The sequence below is a fragment of the Photinus pyralis genome, unplaced genomic scaffold, assembly GCF_008802855.1.
Source record: "Photinus pyralis isolate 1611_PpyrPB1 unplaced genomic scaffold, Ppyr1.3 Ppyr1.4_LG7, whole genome shotgun sequence".
Lineage (NCBI taxonomy): Eukaryota > Metazoa > Arthropoda > Insecta > Coleoptera > Lampyridae > Photinus > Photinus pyralis.
Genome location: NW_022170738.1, coordinates 6936439 through 6958096, shown reverse-complemented (window position 1 = coordinate 6958096; position 21658 = coordinate 6936439). Strand labels below are relative to the sequence as shown.

The following is a 21658-nucleotide window of genomic DNA, read 5'->3' as shown; positions in this document are numbered from 1 at the left end:
TAACGTCGAAGAAAAAATTGATACCTGTAGGTACCTATAGGTAATTTAAATTTTAGAGAATGTTTGAGAATGTATACCTTATTTAGGTTTAGGCTTATTTATTATAGGTACCGTTTTTAGTAGAATAGGAAGGCCATCAACTACAAAAGAAACTAGAAAATACATTATAATTACGCAAGAAAATTGTTTAATTTATTCATAATTCATTATGGTATGGTTTATTACGGGTAAATCTAGTAATTAAATCTAACGCCCATTTGGGCTGATCTTTCGGAACCATATGGCCAGCGTTTCTGACCATTATTTCAGTTAAATTCCCAGCAACCTTCACATAACCAGCAATTTCCTTGCCCATTCGCCACTGATACCTTGCTGCGGTTTTATATTCTCTTGCGGCACTATAATTAAGATTCTTCAAATAATTGACAGTTAGCGGATACGCCACAACAATGTCCAACTGTCCATTATAAATTAAAACTCTATAATGGGAGAGAAGCTCAGACACCCAGTCTCTAACAGATCTCATAATATCCGTTATCAAATTTTGTTCTACCAGTTCGTTTTGCCCATTAAACTTGGCGCCACCGACGTGTATTGCCGATCGGATATCGCTTCGTTGAATAAATTTGCCCATGTAGCTGCTGTCGTCATTTTCGGCGAATAAATAGTTGAAATAGTTGTCAAAACCGGTCACATTTTTGAAAAGCGAAGTGTGGTTATTTAGATCGCCGTTGAGCAGGTCATCAAACACTCTGAATGCATTTGCATAGTCTTCGTGTTGAATATACTTAATTCCCTTGATTTCCATGTTCAGCATGTGTTTCCTCACGTTTGTATCGACCAGGCCGATCTGGTATAGGTAGTCTCCATATCTTAATTGATTTATGGGGTCGCTTAATCCGTTTCCTATACTCAATCCTTGCAAATTGATTTTTTGTGTAGCGGTGGGATTTTTTTTGTGAATGGTGTACGAAACAGCGGGCACGTATTTTCCGGCGTAAGACTCGCCAGTTATGAAGAAGGGGTTGCGTTGGATTTCGGGGAATAGTTGGAAAAATTGCAGTAATGCCCTGTACACATTTTCGCCGATCACGGTTTCATTTTGTGAGTAACCTCCATCGTCTGTAAAACTGTAGCCAGTTCCAACGGGATTGTCGATGTAGATGACCGAATGCCCGTAAGTCCACGAATATTTTCTGGGAGTGAGCGTTTGCTGTGGTGTTACAATAAATGGCCCATTTTCCGTAAAAAGGCCTATCAAGGAAGTCGCACCGGGGCCCCCTTGAAGCCAAAGAATTACAGGGTCGTTGGCGTAATTTAATTGTGAGGGGAAGAACCAGAAGAATAAATTAGAATTAAATTGTTCGTTTACCGTCAGGTACGCCGCGTAACTCTTTACTTGTTTGACGTCGTTAAGAGATACACTGGCAGCATGTTGAGCTTCTTTAATTCTCCCTTGTTTTATTAACGGCGTCAATATTAAGGGTTCACCGCTGCCCCCTCGATATAACTCTGACTCTATTTTAGGGTACATATTCGTAATACTATGCGTTTGTAAAATACACGTTAACAGTAACAAAGTGACACAAAGTGATTTGCACATTGTAACGGTTACCGTTATAAAGAATTGCAACTAAAACCGCGACGTCTACACTAACAAAATCAATGACAGATACTGAGAACTGGTCTGCTAGATGAAATATTTGCGCATGGCAGCGATTTATAACGTTACAATTGCAATCAATTATTATGGCGCATCGTACGTATTTTTTGCGAACTTGGGGTGGGTACGTAAGTAAGATACGTTCTAAGTAATGGTCGAGTTAAATGTGCGCACTTATTCTCACTATTTTGCCCTTTTAGGATTATTGCGTCGATTAAAACTATTAGCTGTTGATAATCCTCGATTTATCATGTAATCACGCAAGCGAGACTTTTTTTACAAGAATTTACGTAACAACCTTACAACGCAGCGACCTCCTTAAATATTATAAAAATAGATCTAGCCTTGAAATATCATATAGAGGTTTTAAGTGGCCTTTATGACCAACAAATTGGCGCCAATTTGATATATACAGCGTGTCCATTTAAGTTCGCAGCATGTGGAAAACTTTTATTATTAACATTACAATTTTTCGGTTCTGGTTTCTTTGGATTTTGGCCCTTCGAATCCTTCTCACTGAGTCCACTATATCCGCTTCTTCAGAATATAAAATTGCTTACCTGTATCTTTCAAAATGTTTCAAAATTAATAGTTCTTCAAAACGCCTTGGGCCCTCCCGTTGCTTATTAGACCTCTTCCAATTTTTTAAGTTTCTTCAAATTCTTCAAACATACTTATTTTTCTATTTTCTGGTTTTGTAATTCTTGGGATTTTTCAAATTTCTAAAATCTTTAACAGGGGTGGTTTTCTCATATCTATCAGAACCTTCCTAATCATCCGAATTTTCAGCTTAAACTTTCGTTTCTTCTAATTTTTCCGATTCTCCTGACTTAATACGCTTGGGGTCCTTTTAGTGTGGATTCTGATCCTTACTATGTTCAGGTAGGTACTCTGCGAATGCTACGAAATTTCCAGGTTTTTTCAATTATTTCAGATTCGTTCGATATCCAGATTCTTCAGATTAATACAGGCGTCAGAGGTTTTTAAGACACAACAATTCCTATTGAAGCTTTTTCTCTTTCTATTGCTTCTTATAGGTCTAAAGTAACAGATATTGAAAATGCACACCTGAAATCGGTCGGCAACGTGTTGTTTAAACAAATAAAAAGTACGATTTTCACGTTTTTTTAAAATATATTCTAAAATATCGATTTTAGGATAAAAACTAAGGAATACAAAAATAATCCCCATAAAATTTTATATATGTTACTTACATTATTTTCTAATATTTTTGAAGATACAGACCTGTAAAGTAGCGCGCCTCACTCTACCAACTGCGCATCACGTCGGCATAGAAAGCACCAGTAGGTTGAGATAAAATGATATAATTAAGTGATACCTATTTCTGCTCAAAATTATAATGTAATCATTGTAATTTTAATTTTTCTGCTAGAACAATATACAAAGAACCTGTTGACACGAAAATATGGTATGGAAGTGATTTGAAGTACAAAATCAGTTCTGTACCTCAGAGGTAAAGTATACTAAGTGACAAATTCAAAAGTTTACAGAAAACCACATTATAAGAAGCACAAAGGAATAATTTGACCTTACGTCCTCCGACAAACCGTTTTCGAGATATTCGCTCTCTTAGGGCACCATGAAGGATGAAACCAGTCACTCCCATCTCAGGAAATAATTGAGGGGGGGAGGGGGGGCTTTAAGACAGCGAAATTTGATGGCCATTTGGAACACCTTTAAGGTATATGGCTACCTACTGCAAAAATTCCTGGACTCTAGAAGTAGTTCAAAACGGCAGAAGTGGGTCCGGACGGACGGACAGACGGACAAAACGCAAACAATAGCACATTTTTCCATGTCCATCAAAACAATACAACTATTGATACTAAGTCCACTTATTACAGTTTACCTCGCAATGTTACTGCGACTTAGTACTGTTTAAAATTCGCTAACTCTGTTGTTTATCATCAAAAAATACTAAATCCATAAATTTCGTGTAGAACAACAAAACTTATGTGACTATATGTGTGAAAAATGGACTTAGTACAGCTTACCTCTGAGGTACAGAGTTGGAATAATTTTATTTTAACTTTTAACAATGGTGTATTTGAAATAATTTTTACATGAATTCAGTTCCTATTGACGAGTCTTTTCTTCTTTTGCGTATACGAGTTGGTCTGGGATTTGTAGCTACATTGGCACTGCTGGCGCTCCGGTTTTCCAGTTTCTCCAGCGTCTTGAACGACCAATTAATCGATTAATTTCTGTCAATTTTAATCGAAAATCGATTAGTATTATTCGTTTATCAAATGTCCGATTAATCGATTATTCAATATTTATTGCCATCCCTAGTAATGAGTCTAAACACGTCCTCTTTCGGTTCGTATAGGTCCTGCTCTGACCGGAAAGGATCTCGAGGTGGGTTCAGGTATACAGAATGGAATACTTGCATATTTCTCGATGTATTTCTAGCAGTTGTTCAAATTGTTAGTGGCAACGCCGCGTAAGAGAACTAAAGCGTGGTCAATACTAAACTACGGTACGCATCTTTGGACGGCTATATCTTCAGAAATATTAGTTTTATCGAATATAATGTAAGGACCATTTTCATGTAAAATTTTACGAGAAATATTTTTGTATTATACAATTTTTGGCCTAAAATCAATATTTTTGAAGATATTTAGGAAAATCACTAACATCGTATCTTTTATTTGTTTAAACAATATGTTGCCGATCGATTTAGGTGTGCATTTTTAATATTTATTTCTCTAGACATATACGAAAAAAATAGGAATTTTTGTGTCTATTCAAAGCTTTTCAGTCTCTGACGCCTGGATTAGATAGATACCTACATTAGATCTGAGATTGTTTGGATTATCCAAAATCTTTCATTTCACCGAATTCTTCTCATTGTGCGCTTTTAGACACGTGGCCTTCTTTAATCTTCTTATTTTTTCCATTTTTCAGTTTCGTCGGTTCTTTTGAATTCTTTAGACTCTTCTAGTCTATCAGATTCTGCAGATATTCTAAATGGTACTAAAATAAAATCCCTAGAAAAGTAACTAAGTTAATGTAGTGCCGATTCTAATTCACATTTGGTTAAAATCCCTAGAACAAATTACTAGAATTTTATAGACGGTGAAATGGGAGGCAGGAGAGTACGGGTAACGTTTTTAGTAAGCACAACGGAAATCCCTTGAACTGGCATTCCAGAAGATTTTCTCACGTTTGGCTGGTTACCTACAATATACAGTCAACATTTTTGTAAATTGGCGAAGTGCGTTCCTTCTGAAAAAATAGTGCATTTTCAAAATAGTCGCATTAGATTGATGTTCTTTAATCAACAAATTTCATTAGGGGTTATCACGCGTGATAAGCTATCACACGTTTCTTACATTATACAAGTAACCTATTTGTCAGTTTGGGTTTCGGACAAACATTCGTACGTGTGAAATGGGTTTAACAACCTTAATTATCGGGGTTCTTTGCATGATCTGCTTCTCTTCGGGTGAAAATTCAACCTGCGATAACAGCCTAGAGGATTGTGCACCACTCATACTTACTCCTCTCATAAGCAAGGGAAATGTGAAAGAAGCAAGACTGAGAGCGGAAGTGAAGTTTGAAGATTTCAAAAATGTTAAAAGTTACTCAGGGTATTTGACCGTAAATGAAAACTTTAACTCAAACTTATTCTTTTGGTTTTTTCCCGCAGAGGTTGATTACGAATACGCGCCCGTCATTTTATGGCTGCAAGGAGGGCCAGGTACCTCTACTATGGTCGGGGTGTTTTTGGAACACGGTCCATTTACAGTTCAGCCCGATCTAACACTAGAATTAAGAAAACACAGATGGACCACGAACCATTCCGTCATTTACATGGATAATCCAGTGGGTACCGGATATAGTTTCACTGATCCCGAAACTTACGCCAGAAATCAGACCGTTGTCGGCGATCACCTTTACACTGCACTAATTCAGTTTTTTCAACTCTTTCCGGAAATTCAAAGGAATCCATTTTATGTGTTCGGTGAATCTTATGGAGGCAAATACGTACCTGCGATATCCTACGCCATCCATAAGAAAAATCCTGTTGCTAAACTGAAGATCAACTTGCAAGGCTTAGGAATCGGTAACGGATTCAGCGATCCAGTGAATCAAATCAAATACAGCGACTATTTATACCAAACAGGTTTAATCGACATGAACGATAAGAAGAAGATGGAAGCTCAAGAACAGAAGATAATCGATCTTATCCATTTGGAGAAGTGGGAGGAGGCCTATTTCAGTTTTAGCGATTTGATTTACAATGGAAATGATACCGATACTCTATTTTCAAAGTTGACCGGTTACAATGACACAAATAGTTTGCTGGACGAAAGCCCTACGCATAATATTGAAGCGTTAATATATATTTTGCGGGACGATCTAATGTCAGCGCTACATGTTCCGGTTGATCATGTCTTTAAGGGACAAATGGTTGTTCGCTACTTAATCCCTGACATTATGCAGTCAGTCGCCGTTTGGATATCTGAATTGTTAAATTCGTACCGTGTTTTGGTTTATAATGGGCAGCTAGACATTATTGTGCCTTATACTGGCACAATCAACTACTTAAATAAGTTGAATTTCAGCAGCTCGAAGTTGTATGGTTCCGTTTCCAGAAGCAAATGGATAGTCGAAGATATGCTGGCAGGTTATGCTAAATGTGCGGGTAACTTGACTGAAGTGTTAGTACGTAATGCAGGTCATATGGTACCTACCTACCAACCTAAAAGAATGTTACACTTAATTACTCGATTTACTCGAAATCATTCCCTGTGTGTAGAACAAAATGAAGATGACCGTCCGCAAAATAACAAATAACGCACTTCTGAACTATGGACGACAGTGTACATATTAGTGTAAATTGTGTGAAGCAAAGGCTCCCACATTTGTTCTTGCCGAGTATTTGCCAACGATTGTGGGAAGTGTCTCAGACTAAATGGTGCATAATTTTTCTAGCAAAACTACAAGAATCGAACTGGCACACACTCTAACCAGTGGCCTGGACCGAGAATCCACATTCTCCACTTAAAATTTATTTATTTACGATTATATGTAATGTAATGAACACAAATGAATCTGGTTGAACGCACCTTCTCATATGCTTTCAGCCAGTGAGATTAATTATTAAATAAATTCCTGCCTTCTACTTGCCCTTCGTTTTACAGCCTGTACAAGGTAACCGGCGAAAATCCGTACGAGTGAATTGATCAACGTTTCAAAAAGTCTGGGTGCAGCTTTGGAAGGGTGTCGTCTCCACCTCTAGGAGATGAGAGGGCTGGAACAAAGAATGGGCCCCCAAAGAGTCCGCTTGCTTACAGAGGGAGGGCTAGAGTCAGGGTGGTTTGACACAGGTGTGAGGAATATCAAACAATATTATTGCTCGATGGACAGACCGAATGGTATTAATGTTGAAAATGTTTCGTTTTTTAAGATAACATTAAAAGTATGGCTTTACGTGCTTCGGTTTGGTCAAATATTTGCGTTAACACTGGCTACCCATAAAATTACTATTTAAACCAATGCTTTGACTAACAGAGACTCAAAACTTAAATTTTCTACTTGCAAGTTTTTGGATGGCTGTATCTTGGGAAGTACTGCACCAAAAAAAACTGTGGTTGAACTAAAATTGTAGGGGATTTAGTTTACTTTTATGATTTTTCAGCTAAAAACTGAAGAGATCAGAAGAGAGGACGATCGCGTCCCATATTTGGTTGTAATTCTGATCCCACAATTTTTTCGATGAGACGCTGCCAGGTTGCCGGTGTATTCGTCTGCCCAAAAGGCACTCTGAAGAATTGGTATAAGCCCCGTCCGGGCACAGTGAAAGCAGTATATGGTCTCGAAAATGATGCCCTTCTAACTTGCCAATATGCGGACTTGATATCGATGGAGTTGAGGCAACGCACGTCTTATAATGGGGAAACGTAAGGTATGGGAAAATCATCCTTTAATGTGACTAACTTCAACTTACGGTAAGTAATCAATCTATATGTCCCATCGTTCTTTGAAGCAAACCCCAGAAATAGATGCCTAATATTAAATTAAGTAGGTACGACCAATACATTAATACTTACAGTTCGGTTTTTTAGAGTAATGGGCGTGGTCACATAACCCGTAAAAATTATGGTACCACCATCGGCAATAATCACATGACGCAGGTTAATTAATAAAACGTAACGTAAATGTTGTAATTTGGAATTTACGGATTTATGGCTCAGTGGTAAGAGCATTGGGTTATAAATCCGAAGGTCGGGTGTTCGAACCTGGGTTGAGGTGAATTTTTCATCTGTGGCGGAGATGGAAATTACCTTAGGCCAGTTCCGAGCATTCTACCGGCTACTCCGAATTAGGTTTTCCTGCAGTTTTCCTAATTCGTAAGGTAAATACCGGAGTAGTATAGACCATCTTAAGACCTTCTGCAGAGGCACCTCTAAATAGCATTATGCGGGTCACTCTGTAATTGGGCGTATGCCTGTTGAGGGCCCAAAACAAGAGAGGGATAATAAAATAAAAAAATAAAAAATAAAAAACAAGGTTTCAATAATAACAGTTTTCGACGAGCGCGAATCAAATATGTGCACTTAAACATAAACTCTCAAATCTTGGCGTATCTACATGTTGCAGTGAGAAATTTTAGTCGAGACATAATGAAACGACGTCGTCTGAGTAAATTGACCATCAGAGAGCTCCCGACGACTTATGAAGTCCCCCTCGGACCGTTTCCCGAACAAAATCTATAATAACGTATAGTACAACCTGTGGTCCCACATTTAAAACAGAAAAGTTGCAGCGGCTCTGGACATTCCGTTCGATGATGATCTAAGCGTTGACAGTTTCAATACGGAGATTCTTATCGGCAACATCAAAGAAAGTCGTTCCGGTATCCGTTGTGGTGTACCCGAATTACTAAATCTCGGTTCGTGCAACGATAAATTAATTAAGATTTAGATCGCATCGTATCTTCGACATTCCGTCAACAACGCGTCGATGGTAACTTTGGTCCTAACTAAAAACGGAGTGAGTCGCTTTCAAGAGAAGGACTAGAAAGTAGGGAGAAAACCTCTGAAGAATTGCAAAATACACGTCCACCTTTTCCGCAGAGCCTTGAATTCTGACTTTGATTTCGTTCAGTAAATTCCAAAATCATGAACTTGTTAATAAGGTCATTTGACCCCCCCCCCCTCCAGCTCTAGCCATACGTTTGACCCTATCCACGAACAAGTTTCGAGTTTGCTGTCTCTAGAAAATTTGATACCTTATTTATGTAGGTACCGTACTTCCATGTAGGTATCAAAAAGTTTAGGTTGGCTCACTGGAGCAGTAAGATGACGTTTGAGTGGAATATGGTGCAAGATTTCCAGCAGCTTGGGTAAGAGTGTTGTTATAAATTTGAGTATTTCATAGAAATTTAGAGTACCTAGTTGTAATAGTTTACTGCAAGTTGAGACCAGAAATGAGCCTTAAATTGCGGTGTGAACAGCAAGAAAGTGAGTTTCCTCACCACATACGGTTCACACTTACGCTAACATGAAATGGTACACAAAACCAATAAAAGCTGACCCAAAACAGACAGACAGAAAGTCCGGGATGCTGAGCGGGCGGTTCGGGTCCTTTAATTTCGTTGTAGAGTGGGTACTGTTTATACAAACAGTGTTTACACCTACTCGTAATCATAACTGCATAGACAATATATTTATTAATTTTTCAACCAATAGTTTTGCATCTGGAACTATTGATTGTGACTTTTCAGACCATATGGGTCAAGTAATCGAAGTGCGAGGTACGCAATCACCGTACATTAAACAGTATCAAACTACAATCCATCGCCCTTTAACGGAGGTAGGGTGTTGTGAATTTTTTTCGAAGTTTTGTATATATGACTGGAAGTGTTTATTAACAAACGAAAAGTGCGGAAGTCCCTCTTTTTCCATTTTTTTTAAAGAATTTTATAAGACCTTTCTAGTGTGTTTTCCGACTCGCGTAGTGAACAGTAGGCCTTGCGATCATAATGTAAGCTGGTTTACCGAGAGACTTAAATGCCTAAGAGATAAACTTCATCTGTTTACCAAGCTGTACAAGACATACCGTTTCCCTAACTTGTATCAAATTAAGAAGTATCTGTATAGTCAATATAAAAAGGAGATCCAAGCGGCTAAAACCGAAGCGAACAATAAGTTAATTCGTGGTTCGAACAATTCAACTCGCGTAATGTGGAAAATCATAAACGCTCATACGAACTCAAATACCCACATTCAATCAACACTAACTGCTGATGAATTTAGTGTATACTTTTCGAACACTGCTAATAGTACTGATGATAATGATCCTGGAAGGGACATAGATCCACTTCACTATTGTACTCAAATAGATCAAGCCTTGCATTTTGAGTTTGTGCAGGTTTCTCAAATTACAGTTAGGCATTCTTTGAGAAAACTAAAAACGGGAACATGTAGAGACATTTACGAACTAAACGCAAAATTTATAAAAAGTAACATGAGTTTACTGGTACCGCCTCTTACTTTTGTTATTAATTCTATTATTTCGTCGGGGGTTTTTCCCGAAGAATTAAGAACTTCATTGGTTATTCCAATTCCAAAAAGACCTGGTGCGAGTGATATTACCGAATTTAGGCCCGTGTCTATCCTTCCGGTTTTCTCAAAAGTCATTGAAATAATTCTATACGATCAGCTTAGATTATTTCGAAAAAAATGATTTGTTCTACGATAAGCAGTACGGCTTCCGGAAAGGACGGGGTACGGCTAAAGCAATTATAGACTTTACGGGAGTTATACTGGAAGGCTTTGAAAGACGTTTGAACACTGTAGCAACATTTATAGATCTTTCAAAAGCTTTCGATTGTGTCGCGTATGATATTTTAATTAGTAAACTCAGATGCATTTATAATTTTAGTTATAATAGCGCCAACTTGTTAATGCCTTATTTAAGTAATCGTTTTCAGTGTGTATCTTTTAACAATCAACGTTCGGATGTTTTACCGTTAAGAAGAGGAGTACCGCAGGGGTCCATTCTTGGTCCCTTGCTGTTTCTTATATATGTTAACGATTTACCTCTGTGTCTTCCATCTAATGTAACCTGCATCTTATATGCTGATGACGCGACGCTTATTTCCAGCGAGAGTGATGCTAGGTTAGCTTTTGCTAAATCTAATGATAGTTTAAATTTAGTTAAGGATTGGTGCCTAGCAAACAAATTGTCAGTGAACACTACAAAAACAGCCCTCATGAATTTTACTTTAAAAAAATCGGACTCAGGTACTTACGTTACTGTACCGCATGTTAAATTCTTAGGATGTGTTATTGATTCACGTTTAAGTTTCGGTCCTCAGTGTGAGTTGGTTGCTAAGAAACTATGTAAATTAATATTTCTCTTACGTCGACTTGTTAGCAACGTCTCTAGTAATATTGTTAAAGCAGCATATTTTGCATTAGTACAAAGTACCTTGTGCTATGCAATATTGACCTGGGGACATTGCTGCTCTTGGCATAAGGTGTTTAAATTACAACGAAAAGCTGTTCGAGTCATCGCCGGGCTTGGTTATCGTGATGATTGTCACAAGGCTTTCAAAAACCTTGGAATATTGACGTTTCCTTCATTATTTATATTGGAAGCAGTTTTGTATATTAAGAATAATATATCTATGTTTAATCAGCAATCAGATAAACATGACTATAACACAAGACACAAACTAAATCTGAATACAAAATTCTGCAGATTGTCAGTTACGCAAAATGGAACTTTGTTTCAGGGCCAGTCTCTTTACAACTGTCTCCCTTTAAATGTTAGAAATCTTAGAGTCAAGGAACTTAAGGTGTCTTTAAAAAACTATTTGTCCCGTAATGTATTCTATTCTTTTGAAGAATTTGTTCAGTCCGTTAGAAATGTTAACTGTATTTAGTTAGTCATGTAATTGTTGATACGTTTGTTTTCTTATGTATATTGTTCTATATGTTTTTTCACGCATGTAAGTGCTTTGCACGATAGCATTAAAATATTATTATTATTATTATTATTATTACTTAGTAGGCGTTCGCTCAAATAAGTGTCGGAATACTCGAAACCATTGTCTCTGTTTGTCTAATCAAATAAAATTTAACACGGTTTCAGGGACAATATATATTCATGATGAATTAGAAACGCGAACACTTTTGTATTATCTACCAAATTGCTTTTGGTTCTGGGGTGCATGGTGGAAATTTAGAGGAGAGCGTAGTGCTTAGTTTATGCTTAGACTTACGCATTAAAGATAGATGATCACAATTTGGCATTTGGTGAGTATTTATTCAGAAACAAATACCCTAGCAAATACCTAAGCCTCGATTCTGTGGTAGAAACCAATAATTTTGGAAAACCACGAATTTGTCCTTTTATGCACCTCTTTTTAGAGATTAGGCGCAATTTGGCCACAGTTTGTTCTGATTACTTTGTTCAGATATTGAGCTACAAAATTGGTTCTTACTAATGCAATCCATGAAACTTGATCTTGAGTTATATCTTTGAGTATAACAACATTTATTGTTAAATGTTTGTGGATTGTAAATGAAAAGAAGTTATGTTTTTAATTCGACGAAGAAAGACTGGTATATCGTGCAAATGTGCGATGTGTGCGATATACAAATCTTTCTTCGTCGAATTTACTTTACGTGCACACAGCCGTCACCACAGTATCCTTTCCAGACTCCATTTTCGAAATATTCACTGTTGAAGCTCTGATCCCATGGACATGACATTTCCTCTTTATGAACACCCTCTACCGAAACTTCGTTTTCGAGACATTCCAACTTTAAACTCTGCCCCCTTCCCCTACATGTTTGGTATAAGCGATTAATTTGGTTTTATTAGAGAAAGGTGGCATTAAAATTTCAGAAATAACCTAGAAGCACTGCCACAATTTTTAACAATAATAATACATGTATAGATACCAAAAGAGGTGCAAGAACAAGGCAAAGTTGACGGCAAGGAGCACCATAGGGATTGAAACAGCTTAGTCTTTTGGTATATATAATACTCAACAAGCCACTGGATGTAGGATGCACAGCAGGTTACCATACCAAAATGTCGCTCGTATCTTATTTACGTTTTGACGAGCATGACGAAAAAATTCCAGGAATAAAAAACAGCACGTTATGTCTTTGGTTTCAACACTAATTTAATATCGGCATACAAATGAAATCGAAAAGATCATAAAGCTTATAGCTATATACTAATTATTAATGGTTGAATGGAACGGTTTATTTCTTGTAAATCTTGTGATCATGTCCAGTGCAATTTTAGGCTTATCCGCTGGAACTAAATGGCCGGCATCACGTACTAAAACTTCCGTCAATTTTCCTGCTTGTTTAACATAACCCGCCAACTCGTTGTCGACACGCCACTGATACCTGGGTGCCGTTTGGTACATCATAGCTTCCCTAAAGGTCAACTTTCGTAGGAAGCTTACAGTTGATGGGTATGGTATAATAACATCCAGCTGTCCGCTATAAATGAGCACCCTATAGTTGTCGAGCAATTCTGTTAGGAGGGGTGCAATGGACTGTAAGAAATCCGCAAGGAGGTGATGTCTTACAACTGGATTATAATTCATTGTCCTATTTCCAACATGAATTGCATCTCTTACATCATGCCTATGCAAATACTTTTCAATATAATCGTGATTGATTTTGTCCACCTGAAGGTAATTGTAAAAATTATGGAAACCTGTCATATTACTAAACACGCTTTGTGGCTTCTCGAAGAAAAGTTTGTTAAATATGTCCAATGCTTGCGTCCATTGTCTCTTGCGAATTAGATCCACCGCGTCTTGTGTCATTTTGTCGATCGTAGCCTTCCCATTAATATCTATCAGCCCAATCTGGTACATGTAGTCACCATACACCAACTGATTTTCCGGATCACACAAACCATTCCCAATCGCTAATCCTTGCAAGTTGATTTTCAGTTTCGCGCCAGGATTTTGCTTCATAATGGTGTGAGAAATAGCCGGCACATACTTGCCGGCGTACGACTCTCCACTAATGTAGAACTCGTTCTTTTGTAAATTGGGAAAAAGTTTGAAAAACTGCAACAGCGCTTCGTATAGCTGTTTGCCTATATCCACTTCGTTCTCAAGATAACCACCGTCGTTGGTGAAACTGAAGCCAGTCCCGACGGGATTGTCGATGTAGATGACCGAATGGGTTTGTATCCATGTTTCAGATCTGAATTTTAATCCCCGCTTAGATTTTACAGTAAAAGGGCCATTTTCTAAAAATAAACCCATTAACGAGGACGAGCCAGGTCCGCCTTGAAGCCATAAAAGAACGGGATCGTTCGCGTAACTCGTTCGCGATGGAAAGAACCAGAAGAAGAGGTTCGAATTGTACTCTTCATTGACAGTGAAATAACCTGAATAACTTACTACGTTTTTAAACCCGTTGAATTTCACTTCAGATGCATCCTGTGCTTCTTTTATCTTCCCAGCATTTATGAGAGGTGTTAGAATTAGCGGTTCGTCGTTTTTTACACTGTCCACTACTGTAGCAAAATCACTAAGAGTCACATGGCACTTGAGGGAAATTAGGAACGCTGTAAACAGCAGCATTTTTGTTAATAAACACAGACGATATTATTCACTTGACGAGATACTAAGATTCTCTTAATGAGATTGGAGGGTTCGTGGTTATCGTCGCGTTTATCGTTGTTTAGGCCCGGTGCACGTGCTACAAAGTAATTCGCGGAACGGCGAGATTGTTTTCTGTCAAGATCGTCAGAAATACGTTGGGAGTAATGGCGAAATACACAAGTAGTTCAGTCAAATGGCGGTTTGGGCTGGATGTTGTCACTTCACTCAACGACACCAAGCGCATCCTATGTAAAAAAATTGCTGAATCCGAAAATCATAGTCCCCCTGGCCGGAAACGCCCGGAACATATTGTTATAAACAAAAAACGAAGAAAAGTTTAGAATAAAATTTTCTATAAGATACAGTTGGTCCGGAACGCTCATTTTCAACTGTTATTGTTATTTATGGAAAAATGTAATTCCGGATTTGTATCTTATAGAAAATTTTATTCTAAACAAGTTCATTTCTATTCATTTTTTCCCTGGGCAATAGTTAACGAGATATTGGCAGTCAAATGTGAAAAAACACGACATTTTCCCATTTTTTCTTCGTTTTTTGTTTATAACAATATGTTCCGGGCGTTTTCGGCCGGGGAGACTATGATTTTCCGATTCAGCGGATTTTTTTACATAGAATACGCTTGGTTTCGTTCAGTGAAATGACAACATCCAGTTTATACTACTTTTAGAGCTAATTTGACTGGACTAAAGGAACGTCAGTACTTATTACGTATCGTGTGCATCGGGCCTTAGGTGTTCTACAATATACAACATTAACCAAATGGGTTGCGGAAAACAAAAGGACATTATCGTTGCTTGACCTTTCTACTTTGGTCACTGTATCAAATCAAACAGACCTTTAAGGTTAAACGTTCGTTAAGTGTTGGTCTAAACAAAATTAATTAATTTATTTTGAGATGCACTCTTGACCACAAAGCAAGTGGTACATACGCTTTTACTTTGTGCGTTTTGATAACTTTCTTTATAAAAACTGCATTAAGAATAGAGAGAGAAAGAGTCCCTCGTATTTTGAAAAAAGATAATTAAAGGTGACGGATTTTTTAAGCCACAGTTACCAGGTAAAAAACCAAGACTTAATATAGATGAGGACCTACAAAATGAAAATATGCGAAATTTATAAGGAAAGCAAGCAAGCATAAAGCCCATTTGGTCTGGGATTGTATAAGTAAAGTTCTATTCACACTACATTATTTTTATCCATTGAGTTAGAAAACTAATGGAGGGAATATAATGGTAGAGGGGGTAAGAATTTTTGTAGACGGAAGTTGCCACAGATAGAGGCCACTCGCGTGGATAGGTTCCCGTGAAGGTACATTTTGGCCGACATTATTTGACATATGAAAACGCGGGTCCTGACACTGTCAGTTTTCCACCAAATTCAAATTTTATTAAATTTGCCATTTTAAAGTACGTACTTAATAATTTCGGATCGGTTTGTGCTCTGGTTTATATAAATAACTAACTGCCGCATAGTGTAATGATTAGCTGCGTATCATGCAAAATTTCTCATAAAGGGAAGAAACAGGGCATTTCCTTTCATCTAGTAGGGGAGCTAACACGAAATCCACTGAACGAGAATGATCAAAATTTTAACTATGCTAAAATCGATCGTCTGCCGCCTCAGGTCATACGACTTAAAGCGCTGCGGGTACTTCTTGTGGTACCAATTCTGAAAGGTTGTTTTTCGAGAAAATAAGTTATACACCAAATGAAAACGTTGATAATAGCTCTTAAAAAAATATTTAAAAAAATCGCGCACATTTGATAACTCCGTAAAAAAACAATTCTTAGTCGGTTTTTCACGAACTTTCTACGAATATAACTAGGTTATGGTTGAACGAATGAAGCTGATTTTTTTTACAGAGATGATAGGTACTACTAATGACTTAACGGTGTTTCGTTTTTAAATTTTTTCTCTAATTACAAGATTATCTTATTATCTTAACATTATAAGATATCTTATAATTAGAGAAAAAATTTAAAAAAGAAACACTCTCATAGTCATTGGCTGTACCTATCATTCAGCTTCATTCTTCCAACGGTAACCTAGTTATATCCGTAGAAAGTTCGTGAAAAACCGACTAAGAATTGTTTCTTTACGGAGTTATGAATTAATGTACGCGATTTTTTTAAATATTTTTTTAAGAGTTATTATCAACGTTTTCATTTGGTGTATAACTTATTTTCTCGAAAAACAACCTTTCAGAATTGGTAGCACAAGAAGTACCCTCAGCGCCTTAAGTCGTATGACCTGAGGCGGCAGACGATCGATTTTAGCATACTCTGATAGGGCAAAATGGAACACCATCAGTTAAAATTTTGATCATTCTCGTTCAGTGGATTTCGTGCTAGCTCCCCTACTAATCGGTAAGACATGTCATTTATCATGTTGTAGGCGAGGTTGTAGGTACCTAGTTTATGTTTCTTAGTTTTCCAAACGAACCGGTACTTCGAGCAAAATGGTAATATTACATTTGTAAATATATCTCAAGAACAGTTCTCGAAATTTACTTTTGTGCTCACAACGCTTCATTGACTGTGATTTCGACCAAAGGTTGCACCGGAAAATGTTCATCAAATATCTCGTCAAATATGGAAATATGCAGTAGGTACTATCAAAACTTGTAATGAACCTGAGACCAACCAATCAATTGTAGCTATTGATCAACACAGTGAATTTAATGGGAGTTGTCAAGTTGTAGTGGATATACCTAGTAAACTGGCCTTAATTATAGGTACTAATGGAACACATCGATGTATATTTAGATTTGTAATCAATGATTATATTAAATCTGCATACTTTCCCATCCTTGTCTATTTTGTTTACTTTATCACGATCATGTATTTTACTCCTTCTATACGTTTTTTTTGTTATTATTCCTATTAGTGGAAAGAAAATTATATCTCTACGCCACTGAAGTGAGACGCTAATGATAACGGAAGTGGTGTGGTACTTTAATCACAGCTAGAGGCCACTTTTGGTTCCCGTGGTCTACGTCTGGCCAAGCATTTGATTCCCTCCATTAGTTTTCTAACTCAATGTTTTTATCTTAACGTCCTTTATGTGATGTGATCACCAGCTTTTTTACACGTCACTTTACCGCAGTTTTTAAAATCACCAGAACTCCCCTTCAAGTACAGATACGGACCCGTACCTACAGTACGAAATCTAATCTACAACAATCGCGTTACAATATAGGTATGCGTTGAAATTATTTCTATCAAAAAATTAAATGAAACCTTTGATTAAATTCAATTGATATGCACAAAACAAAGACTCCTTGATTAACCAACCAGGGTAAACATTGATTAAATAATTGTGTGGTAAAATTGGCGGCGGCAACATTGTACTTTTATGGAAATTTGTGATATTTTTTTGGCAAAACTTACTTCAGTGGAACGCATTGACGGCTTTTCTTTTTAGTCAATTTATATTGTTGTGCTGCGGGGCAAAAACATTCCCTTGAGGACGAACGCGAATGAGGCAAGCTGAGGCCGCGTCGAATGCCTCATGGATATTTAAATACGTAAACACGTGGGCACGATTTCATTGAGGGACCGATAGCTACTAGGCGCATGGCTTGCGCATATTGAAAACTGTAGTAGTGGCGCCCTCGGATGGATGGATGGATGGAGAAAGTGACCATAATAGCGCCTTCGAACATTGGTTGTAAAATGAGTTAATAATTAGGTTCATGGTTCATCCAAAGATCAGTGTAGTACCATCTTTCGTTCTTCTACCATTAAAAGAATTCACCGATTTCGCAATCCTTGCAACCATCGGAGACATTGGAAATGATAACCGTATAACCTATAAAGCCATAAATAACCCTTCACGCGGAACAACGTAAACTTTCTGAATAATAAGCAGCGTAACATGCTTGTAATACTATCACGGGCGATGTGAGAGAATTTTCAATTCGAAACTCGAATTAACAAAACCCCTGCACACTGTTAAGTAAGTACCGTATCGACAGTATTCGCGACTTTTCCTGAATCTACCGATTGCAGTCGAGTACGGTACAATCAACACTAGACGCGACAAACTGTCTTTTTTTTCTACTCGGTAAATCTGGTAAATTCATACCCATACCAAAACATAAGCATTTCCAATGCTAAAAATAGAAAACAATTAAGAATAGGAATTTGCTAAAGTTATGGGAGAAGTTCAACGCGCGTTGTCCGATTACGGAAAAATCTCGTTGAGTTGAGTTTTAAAACAAGTTGTAAATCAGCATAGGTATGCATGATGAAAGCGCATTTTTGGTAATGCAGATTAGTTTTTCATTAGCAAAGTTTAAAATTATCGATCTCATGAGTAATCTAACCCGAAATAGACTAGAGTCTGCACATCTACACTACATCAGAAAGTTTTTAGTGAAAATTTAAAATCTCTAGCAATTGTAATTGCTGAGATCTCAGCCGGACTGCCAGCCAGCCAGCCATAACTAATATAGTAAATGCGCTACTAATTAAGTTGTTATACTGGTAGCGCTATCTAACGGTAAAATTATAGCACCTCCGAAAACCATATTGAAATTATTTTCTTCAATTATCGATCTCACAAGTAAATAGACTAAGCCTGCACATCTACACTGCATTAGAAAGCTTATAGTCAAAATTTGAAGTCTCTAGCTATTGTAATTGCTGTGATCTCAGTCGGACAGTCAGTCAGCCATAACGAATATAGTAGCGTATATTTTTCCAACAATGCGCGCTAAAAAGGAAGCAGTGTAGCACAGCTTTCTGTTAAGGTTATCTTACTAAAAGTTATGTTTCTACCGCCCGTACAACCGTTCATCCTATTCATCAAACCATCAGTTTTGTTGTCATATAATTTTGTGTTATAATTATAACGCAAAGTAACAACGCTTGTCTTTTCTCCTTTGATTGCGCTTTAAAGTGAAGGTTAAATTAATTTCAATTGAAAGGGCATAAAACTACGGCGAACTTTGAAACACGTAATCTGTATCTAATAATTGGGAGCACAAAGTTACAAACACGATCCGCTCGACAAAGGTGTGTATTTGCTTTATAATTCGCAACAAAGACGTGCCATTTTCATGCAGACACTAATTGCTCGTTTTTAGCTGTATAAACGCTCACTTTTGAAGTTTACGTTCAAATAAAGCAGAGACCAATCGGCAGTCCCAGAAACCAAAATAATTCAAGCCGTTACAAGAGTCATATTGATCTTGTTCAGGATCAACAATGAAGTGCAATTATATATGCATGATCACCTTTAATAAAACAGATGAATCTATTCTAATGATCAACAGAAGAAAAACACCATTCATTATGCGAGAATTAACAATTGCATTTGATGCGAACAATTAACGTAGGTTTTTTTTTCTAACAAAACCTAACAACACCTGCGACGTTTATATGGAGTGGAGCTATGGGTGCTGAAAAATTTCTAAAATAAAAATAATAAACGACCGTTTTTGTATGATACTTAAGTATATTAAATTCTCTATTCGACAACGCTGAAAAAAAGAGAAACGCAAGAGATGGGTGCAATTCGAAATTTATGTCTTATTTCGAGTTTGAATTTTTAACTACTGTCACAATTATCTGTGCTACTGCGCTGTTTAATTTGAGTTTGTATAGAATTATATAATTTAACCCTACGTCGCCTCGGGCGCAATAGTATTTGCAACACCACCGGGACGCAATGAATCCATTAGATTGTAGACAATTTTTATTAAGTTTTGACGAGTGTTACATTACAAATAGTTGGCAAATATACAGAAATAAATGAAAATGAAAACATAATGCAATTAGTGCGCCCTGCGGTAATGTGCTGCAGGAACAAATCTGTTGCAATTTTGGGCAATTAATCGCTCAGATTATTATTTAAAATCAATGTTTATCAACTTGGACTTGTAAAATAGGATATGCAATAGCATTATATAAAATCATTCATGCAGTAATTTTAAAAAAAATATATAATTGAAAAAACTTTCGTGAAGAGGCGCAATTAATCTGTGAGGTTAAATAGGACTGAAAACAAAAGACTTATAACCGCTTCCGTTTTTCCACCGAAACATAAGCAAATGTGTCAGCTAATAATCTGTGAGACGCATTGCGCCCGACGCAGGGTGAATTATACGGTTAGCATCGGCGACAAAAAGATGCAGAATGTTGAGGCATGCATTTATGACGTTTGACGACGGAATGTATAGATGATTGGGATATCATACGTGAGCTACAAATTGTGCAGGGATGTTACTATCGTACGAGTGAAACGTGTCAACTGATACTAGAAACGCATTTCCATATTCAACCACTCTAGTTGCTGAATTTTATTGGAAACGTGCTCGTAACGACAGACGCTGTAGATAAATCTACAGCACCAAATTTGAACTTTTTGTATGCTGTGTTTGTCATCCCAATCTAAACAAGGATAGTACATAAAACAACAATAATTGAAGTGAGACAGAAACCAAGGAGTCGACTGGCATACTTTTGAGTTTAACATTTAAAATTTTTATAACTACACAACACTTTTAAAGACGGATACGTTATCCTCAAAATTTTGTCAAGAAATGTGAATCCAAACTCAATTTCATCCCCTGTTTTATAATCCGTACATTGTTTTTACTGGAGCGAGAAAAATGATAAGACACTAATCATTGTTAAGCGGCAGAGCAAAGTGAAGCAAGCTTTATAGGGGAGGCGATGATGTCCGTCTACCCGGCTGTCCGTGAACACGATAACTGCCAAACGCTTGAATCGATTCGGTTCAAACTTTGTACAGTTGACCTACACGGCACATGTAACAAATCTATTGAAAATGGGTCAAATCCAATGACACCGTGAACGCCACTCTGCCTCTGGGAAACGCTTGAACCTATCACAGATTTAAACACGTTTAAATCTGTGAACCTATTCAGTTCAAACTTTGCACAATTGACCTACATGGCACATGTAACAATCCCATTGAATATGGGTCAAATCCAATGACCCGTAGATTCAAACCACTGTGTAAGACACCGTGATTCAAACCGAGACGATCTGCTGCTTTTTTAGATCCGCTTTTGGAGTTTATTAAATATGAAGCGGTTCTTAGCTTTGGTGCAATAGAACAATATAATATGAGTAAATGGGGTTTCGGGCTCAAAAATCCTTTCAAGCAAATAGCTAAAATGCATTTATTCGCAAAAACACACTTCGGAGTGGTAGGAAATATTCAAATTTATTTATTTATAAAATGAAGTAAACGCAATGTATAATGAATAAAAGACAGTTAATTGTATTTTTATAAACACCCTCTCGCCGCCACACTCTAAGCAGTAAAGGGCACCACTACCGATCTTCCTGTCTTCTCCGGGCACCCACTCGAAGACC

At 37.3% G+C, this 21658-nt stretch overlaps 3 protein-coding genes across 4 annotated transcripts; 1 reads left to right on the top strand and 2 right to left on the bottom strand.

Annotated features, from left to right (window-relative positions):
• Positions 1–152: 152 nt before the first annotated feature.
• Positions 153–1761, bottom strand: LOC116177142 (venom serine carboxypeptidase-like). Its single transcript, XM_031496023.1, has one exon. It carries the CDS (start codon positions 1601–1603, stop codon positions 197–199), a length of 1407 nt encoding a protein of 468 aa, XP_031351883.1. The 5' UTR covers positions 1604–1761; the 3' UTR covers positions 153–196.
• A 3288-nt stretch (positions 1762–5049) lies between these two features.
• On the top strand, positions 5050–6815 carry LOC116177477 (venom serine carboxypeptidase-like). 2 transcript variants are annotated; one of them, XM_031496466.1, is made up of 2 exons: positions 5127–5277; positions 5337–6815. In XM_031496466.1, the coding sequence occupies exons 1-2, from the start codon at positions 5259–5261 to the stop codon at positions 6485–6487; spliced, it is 1170 nt and encodes a 389-aa protein (XP_031352326.1). In that variant the 5' UTR covers positions 5127–5258; the 3' UTR covers positions 6488–6815. The 2 variants fall into 2 exon arrangements, with proteins under 2 accessions (XP_031352325.1, XP_031352326.1); XM_031496465.1 differs by having other exon boundaries at positions 5050–6815.
• Positions 6816–12824: 6009 nt separating this feature from the next.
• Positions 12825–14361, bottom strand: LOC116177461 (venom serine carboxypeptidase-like). The gene has a single exon (XM_031496446.1). It carries the CDS (start codon positions 14265–14267, stop codon positions 12891–12893), a length of 1377 nt encoding a protein of 458 aa, XP_031352306.1. The 5' UTR covers positions 14268–14361; the 3' UTR covers positions 12825–12890.
• Positions 14362–21658: the final 7297 nt, after the last annotated feature.

Bases quoted from the DNA above. Each gene is read 5' to 3' on its own strand.
- LOC116177461 (XM_031496446.1), bottom strand. From the start codon at position 14,267: ATGCTGCTGTTTACAGCGTTCCTAATTTCCCTCAAGTGCCATGTGACT.
- LOC116177477 (XM_031496465.1), top strand. From the start codon at position 5,078: ATGGGTTTAACAACCTTAATTATCGGGGTTCTTTGCATGATCTGCTTC.
- LOC116177142 (XM_031496023.1), bottom strand. From the start codon at position 1,603: ATGTGCAAATCACTTTGTGTCACTTTGTTACTGTTAACGTGTATTTTA.